Source organism: Poecilia formosa, unplaced genomic scaffold (genome assembly GCF_000485575.1).
Source record: "Poecilia formosa unplaced genomic scaffold, Poecilia_formosa-5.1.2 Scaffold240, whole genome shotgun sequence".
NCBI classification, from domain to species: Eukaryota; Metazoa; Chordata; class Actinopteri; order Cyprinodontiformes; family Poeciliidae; genus Poecilia; species Poecilia formosa.
In genome coordinates this window covers 234,767-242,321 of record NW_006800179.1, presented here as the reverse complement: position 1 = coordinate 242,321, position 7,555 = coordinate 234,767, and the positions used below count along the sequence as shown (strand labels likewise).

General features: G+C 49.1%; 1 protein-coding gene across 1 annotated transcript in view; it reads left to right on the top strand.

Moving 5' to 3' along the window:
- pde4dip (phosphodiesterase 4D interacting protein) overlaps window positions 1–7,555 on the top strand; it is a 69,706-nt gene that overhangs the window by 41,514 nt on the left and 20,637 nt on the right. The window contains 12 exon segments of the mRNA XM_016680323.1: window positions 465–602; window positions 687–806; window positions 1,334–1,411; window positions 2,045–2,254; window positions 2,330–2,488; window positions 3,382–3,477; window positions 3,558–3,695; window positions 4,198–4,377; window positions 4,676–4,870; window positions 5,382–5,633; window positions 5,900–6,023; window positions 7,248–7,363. Of these exon segments, the coding sequence (XP_016535809.1) occupies window positions 465–602; window positions 687–806; window positions 1,334–1,411; window positions 2,045–2,254; window positions 2,330–2,488; window positions 3,382–3,477; window positions 3,558–3,695; window positions 4,198–4,377; window positions 4,676–4,870; window positions 5,382–5,633; window positions 5,900–6,023; window positions 7,248–7,363 (1,806 nt within the window).

The following is a 7,555-nucleotide window of genomic DNA, read 5'->3' as shown; positions in this document are numbered from 1 at the left end:
CCTGATGCGTTTCCTGTTTTCCTGATGCGTTTCCTGTTTCCCTGATGCGTTTCCTGTTTTCCTGATGCGTTTCCTGTTTCCCTGATGCGTTTCCTGTTTCCCTGATGCGTTTCCTGTTTCCCTGATGCGTTTCCTGTTTCCCTGGTGCGCTTCCTGTTTTTCCTGATGCGTTTCCTGTTTCCCTGATGCGTTTCCTGTTTTTCCTGATGCGTTTCCTGTTTTTCCTGATGCGTTTCCTGTTTTCCCTGATGCGTTTCCTGTTTTCCCTGATGCGTTTCCTGTTTTCCCTGATGCGTTTCCTGTTTTCCTGATGCGTTTCCTGTTTCCCTGATGCGTTTCCTGTTTTCCCTGATGCGTTTCCTGTTTTCCCTGATGCGTTTCCTGTTTTTCCTGATGCGTTTCCTGTTTTCCTGATGCGTTTCCTGTTTCCCTGATGCGTTTCCTGTTTCCCTGATGTTTCCCAGCGGCTGATCGGTGAGCAGCATGATCAGCTCAGTCGGTACCAGAGCGCCGCGGGTCAGTGTGTGGCAGAGCTGCAGCAGGCCCAGAACCAGGTCCGATCGCTGCAGGTCAACATCAGGGAGAGCGAGGCTCGGAACCAGGTACCAGACCCGGCTCCGGGCCGGAACCGGCTCCCGGGCCGGTCCGGTTCCCAGATGCTGAGGATGTTTCTGTCTGGTCTGCAGAAGCTGCAGGAGCGTCTGGCTGCCATGGAGCTGCAGCTGCGCTCGGCGCAGGATGAGGCGCAGCAGCAGGAGAGGCTCATCCAGAACCTGACTGACGGCGTCGGCTCCAAGGAGACGGAGGTGAGAGCAGCAAAACGCGCCGCATGCTAAAAGCTGCTGGCTAACAGCTAACACTGCTGCTAGCTGCTATTAGCGTAATGCGCTTCAACGTACCTCTGATATGTGAAAGGAAAACAGACGCAGTGCTTTGCTACCAAATGTCAACACTGACAGATGATAAGGTCAGGAAAAAGTTTAAATTATGAAACAATAAGCAGGAAGAGGGACGTAGCTCAGTTATGCTAGCTTGACTTTGACAATCGTAACATGTAGATGCTGCAGAATTTAAAAACGATCAGTTATTAATAATCACAAAATAAACATCAAGCCTGAAAACATGGATCTGTGACGGACTGAATGTTCTGATCGTCGTGTGGAAATGTTTGAGTGTTTTTGAATCCCGATTCGATAGTGGAGCTGTTGTTGCTATGGCAACGGGCCTGTGCGTAGCGCAGCCGACACAGACAGAATAAAGAGGCTTTGATTGTTCAGAGTTTGTTCCTGCGCTGGATGAGTAACGGCTGCACCTCCGGGTTCATGTGTTGCAGGTTTCTGATCTGAGCAGAGCCTTGGAGGAGCAGAACCAGGCGCTGCGTTCCCTCAGGGAGGTCGCTGACCGCAGCCAGGTTTGAGCCGTCGTCTGAAACCGTTTCCATCAATCACAGAGTTACTGGAACCAAAATCACCAACAGAAATTAGCAAATTTCATAAAAACTCCCGTTTTGATAGAAGCCTTCTGCGCTAAGATATCGTTTTTCAGCCGTATGGGAATAAAATTTCACAAAACTCTGATGGAAAGATTTATTTTCACATCACGTCACATGATGAACATCCGGCTGTTACTGCTGGAGGAAATGACAAAGAAGACGACAGGAAGTGGTCTGTTGTTGTTTTTCCAGTGCGGTTCACAGCATCACAGAAAAAGTTTAGTTTAATTGAAATGCGTAGAAACTGAGAGGCTAATGTAAAATGGCCGACCATAGTTTCCCCAAAAAGCTGCTCCAAGTGGGCGGGGCTTGTTGCTCTGACTCAGACGCAGACATCTCCTCTTATTGGCTGATAGATGATGAGCGCTAGCGCCACCTTGGCTGAATTAAGAGTTTATCTCATGGTTACTTCAGTGCCTTATGTAAACAGAAATATTTGGTTTAATTTTCTGTTTTTGCTTCATGTGATCTGTGGAGACGCCACAGCTGCTTCTTTGACGTTAGCAGAATGCAGTGCAGCTAACTGACCTGCCGCCCCTCCCCAACCCGTAGCTGTCCGGCACCGAGGCGGCTCCGGGTCAGGGCGAGGTTCTGGCCCTGCAGGGGGCGCTGTTCCAGGCTCAGCTGGAGCTGCAGGCGGCCCAGCGCGCTCAGCGCCGGGCGCACCGCGCTCAGGAGGATCAGAACCGGGCTCTGGAGAGGCTGGAGAGAGACCTACAGGGGGCGCTGCAGCACCGCAGGGAGACGGAGCGACACAACCGGGTCAGCAGAGCCGCCGACTGACCCGGCCGGACGCCGGCGCCTGCAGCAGAGGTTCTGATGGGTTTCTGTGTCCAGGAGCTGCAGCTGATTCTGCAGACGGTCCGGTCCGACCTGCAGGCGAGGGAGGACCAGCTGAGCGAGGGCGAGCAAGAGAGACGGCGGGAGAGGGAGGAGAGAGAGCGCAGCGTCGCGGAGCTGAGGGCCGACCTGCAGCTGAAGGAGCAGCTGCTTCAGGTCAGAGGTCAAACTGCAGCAGCAGAGCAGAGTCACTGCAGTGACCAGATCAAAACATGAAGGAGACAAAGTTTAACGTTTTATCATGTTATTTATTGTAAAAAGATGTATTTTTGACCGACATGTTACAACAAGAGGCTTCAGAGCCACAAAGAATAAACTGAAGGAAACTGAGGACTAACCAGGACTAACCTATTTGAAAGCAAATAAACCAAATGACTAAACCCAGTTAAGGGAAACAGGAAACTGAGGAAACTCAAAGTGTTTAACCGACCAGCAGCGTGAGGCCGGTGGAGGTCAGGCAGGAAGTCAGCAGGCCACCAATGGGACGTCTCCGTCGTCTGCTGGAGCCAATCAGGGACGGGCTCCTGCACACAGGATGAAATTTCTGTAGCTGATCACTCAGCTACCTGTGGAAAACACAACGTACTTAAAAAACACAGAATATGAAGACCAAACGGAGAGCTGGGAGTTTCTCTGATTCAACCAAAACGTTGAAGACGATCAGCAGTTTGAGCTTCAGGTTCATTTATAAACCAATCGTCATAAACATGGTGTGAAACAAACGGCTGAAAACGACATCAGTTTAAATATTATCAAGATTTATTTTATTCATTTCAGTGTTGTAAAAAAAAACAGTTTGAACAAAATTCTAGACTTAGGATTCATGTTCATTAAATTATGAACAGTTCCTTTTTGCTTCAACATTTAACTTTTTCAAAATTTACTAAACAAATATTACATTTTCTCTTCCATGTTAATGTATTTCTCTCATGAAGCTGTTTTCATCATTTTCTGTATTTTATTCTTCTAGACTAATATAAAAGTCTGTAAAGTTTCTCCTCCTTTTCTTCCATTATTAAATAAACTAATTGATTTGATCTGTGCTGCAGGAATACGGTGAGATGTTGAAGGAACCGAAGGAGAACAGAGACTCTGTGCTGCAGAAACTGCGGCAGCGAATAACGGAGAGAGACCGAGCGCTGGAGGTGAACGCAGACCCTCCGATTTCACTTCATTATCTGAAACTAAAACCTGACCCGGTCCTGCTGGTCCTGCCTCCCTGCAGCGAGCCGTTGACGAGAAGTTTCGCTCGGCGGAGCAGCGAGACGCAGCGAGTCGGCAGCTGCAGCTGCTGCTAGGGGAGAAGGAGCGCGACCTGGAGAGGCAGCGCCGCGTTCTGGCCAACAACGAGGAAACCATCGCTGTAAGTGTTCGCTGCAGCGAGGCGTGGGCCGGCTCCGGTTCTGGTTCTGGCTCTGGTTCTGGTTCTGGTTCTGGCTCCGGCTCTGGTTCTGGTTCTGGTTCTGGCTCTGGTTCTGGTTCTGGCTCTGGTTCTGGTTCTGGCTCTGGTTCTGGTTCTGGCTCCGGCTCTGGTTCTGGTTCTGGTTTTGGCTCTGGTTCTGGTTCTGGCTCTGGTTCTGGTTCTGGCTCTGGTTCCGGCTCTGGTTCCGGCTCCGGCTCTGGTTCTGGCTCTGGTTCTGGTTCTGGTTCTGGCTCTGGTTCCGGCTCCGGCCCTGGTTCTGGTTCTGGCTCTGGTTCTGGTTCTGGCTCTGGTTCCGGCTCCAGCCCTGGTTCTGGTTCTGGCTCTGGTTCTGGTTCTGGCTCTGGTTCCGGCTCCGGCTCTGGTTCCGGCTCCGGCTCTGGTTCTGGCTCTGGTTCTGGTTCTGGTTCTGGCTCCCCGCCCACCCTCTGTGTGTCTGACCCAGAGCCTGGAGGCGCTGCTGAGGGGGATGGAGCTCCAGCTGCAGCAGCTGGCCGACGCCTGGACCGGCGTCCGGCGGCAGCAGCGGGACGCCGACGAGCGGACCAGTCAAATCCTGAAGGAGAGAGACGGCGTCATTGAGCAGCTGCAGGCGGCGCTGCTCGCTCGCACGCAGGAGGCCCAGGTGATTTAAACGTTCCTGGAATCGTCCCAGAAGTTATCACGATGAACAGTAATGTTGTTTTGAGACCATTTTCAGCTAATATGACGCTAATAATAAAGATCAATAAACGTTAAAATTAATGAATATTTAACACTGGAACTGCAAAACATTTCAAATATCCAAAATGAATAAAAAACTACTTAGCACAGGTTAGCTTCTCTTGTCTAAGTGAAGGAACACAGTTAGCCAAGTCCAGCTACATGAAGCTAACAGGCTACATGTTGATGCATATATAATATATTTTTCCTGCTTCCTGCAGGACCTGCTCTGCTCTCTGCTGCCTCAGGTCCAGTCGGCGTCGGGTCAGGTTCTGGAGGAGCTGAAGCTCCGCCTCCAGCTGAAAGACCGCCTCTTCCAGGAAGTGATGTCAGACCGGACCCGACAGGCCCGGGAGCACCAGGAGCAGGTCCAAGACCTGCTCAGAACCATCAGCTCCAGGGACCAGTACATCCAGGTACAGCCAGACTTTAAACAGAGTGGACAAACTGGAGGCCCGGGGGCCAGCTGTGGCCCGCTCAAGCTTCTCATGTGGCCCTCCAGACTCCAGAAAAACACAAATACTTCGAGATTACAGCTGTTAAATATGATTCTAAAAATCAAAGCAGTTTTCACCTGTTTGCTGCCAAATCAGATCCAAATCAGATCAATCAACAGAAAATCAACAAAATGACTTGATTCCACAAAATTGTCACAAACATTGGATTTACATGATACCACCTCCCACCTGCAGGTGGCAGCATTTCCTACTTAATGTCAGGTTGCAGTTTGTGGTCAATGTCAAGCAACAAAAGTCGCATTTTCCTTGAAACGTGATAATATCGCAAAACTTCCTGCGAATATTTCAAAAATCACAAAAACAATCATGGAATCCATCAGAGTGAAAACATGTTCAGTAATAATTAGTTTAGGATGCAAGTTTGACGCTTTAGAGGTTTCGGACTCTGACTCGCTGCCGACTCCCTCAGGACTCAGCGGCCCGACTCACCGAGGTTCTGGAAGAGCAGACCCACAGAGTGCAGGAGCTGCAGCGGCAGCTGGGCTCCGGGTCGCAGCCAGACGCGGCCGCAGCGCTGCAGCAGGAGCTGCAGCAGGAGCTGCAGCAGGAGCTGCGCCTGGCGCTGAAGAGGGAGGAACAGAACCAGGAGGAGACGAGGAGTCGGGCCGAGCAGCTGGACCATCTGAGCCGCAGTCTGAGCCTGAAGGAGGAGATCATCAGGGTGAGACGCTGCAGCTAACCGGGCTAGCAGCTAGCGGGGCTAGCAGCTAACCGGGCTAGCAGCTAGCGGGGCTAGCAGCTAACCAGGCTAGCAGCTAGCGGGGCTAGCAGCCAGTATGTTCTGCTGCAGAACATATTGCTAAAAAAGGAAATAATACTTCTGATATTTTCTTGGGGGATCTCTAGCTTCCCCTAGCTGCTGCTGTTCTGCTGGTTCTGGTCCTGGTGCTCATGTTCTGCTGGTTCTGGTTTGGTTCTGCCCTGCAGGACCTTCAGAGGAAGATGGCGGACCCGTTGGACCTTCCTCTGGTGGAGCGGCTGACCCTGGAGGTCCAGGAGCTGAGGGAGGTTCTGGTCCGGCAGGAAGCCGCCCAGCAGCCTGAGTTTGGAGGTGGGCATCAGAGAAGCTGGTACCTGTAGTTCCCCTCCGCGCCACCGGGGGCGCTGTTGCCATGGTGACGGGTCGGAGCGACGGGCAGCGGCTGCTTGATCTGGGTGGAAATACTAACCTGAAAACCTTCTGAATGTTTGTCAAATAAAATGAAAGTTATAAACTGTGTTTACATGCAGGATGGGAGGATAAGATGGAGAAACTAATAACTTAATGAATCTCATCTTTTATGTGGATTTATTATTATTTTCAGTAAATAAAAATTCTTTATAAATTATAATAACTATGCTTCATTTTGGCATCAGTTTGTGTAAGTACGATTGTTAAATATTACTAAGCTCATAATTATTCAGTTTTTATTGTGACTAACGGCATGTTCAGACTTTGGCTTTCTGTGTTGAAATAATAAGAAAATCTAACCAGCTGCTTTTTTCCAGCGTTTCCTGGACTGATTAATGGGATGTTTTATTGTGTGTGTGTGTGTGTGTGCGCAGTACCTGCCGCTGTTTTCCTGCCTGGAGCCTCGATAATAAATAATAAAGCTGCAGATTTTGCATCGTGTGTTTGTGATTTTAAGCTGCTGACTCCAGATTCCTCCTCTCAGCAACGCTTCCCTCTGGCAACTACAACTAGTCATATATATTTAATTTTACATGAAGTAAAACATCAAAACTCATATTTTTATCTGAAACAATGTGATTATTGAGCAACAACAGTAAAACAAACAAACATGCGTCATTTGAACCTCTTGGCTGCATCCAGGTGGGTTAATTCACAGGTGAAATGCTAAATTTATCCACACAAACATAAATAACTCACAGACTTGAACATGACATTCAGTTTTTATGAATAATGAAACCATCAGGAAGTTCAGTTTTGCTTTGGATCCATTTATCTTCAGACCAAAACTGATTTTCCCTTCACTGGTCATCAGGAAGATTGAAATGTTAATTAAATCAGGCGTGTTGGAAACATGCAGGTCAAAGGTCGCTCATTTAGCTCAGATTTAAAATCAGGGTTCAGTGGAGCTCAAACTGCAGCAGGTTTGAACAGTAAATCAGTTTCTCTGCCCCAGATTCTCCTGGAAGCTGCGACATGTTGAATGAGCATTTCCTGGAAGTTCCGCTGGGTTTTCCAGGTTTTTCCAGGTTTTCCAGTCCAACAGTCAGTCAGGAAGCCACAGCTGAAATTTTCCTGCTTTCTCTGCATCTGTTCTCCCTGCAGAGCTGAGCGGTGAGGATGAAGATGTGAAGAGTGAGTTCACTGCTGATTATGATGATGATGATGGTGGTGATGAAGAGTCTGGTACCCGGGTAAGAACCCCAGCAGCAGTCGCTAGCTAACCACAAGCACAGCATTTTTACTAACTTTGAAAAGTTCAGCACATTTAGCTTCCCCTAAAGTAACTTTTCTGGATAAATGATAAAGTCCTAATTTACTTGACTGTTCTGTAAAATGTCGATCTGGTACAGCAGTTTAGCATTAGCTTCAGCTAAATACTGTGCTGGTGTAGCCCTTTAGCGTTAGCTTCA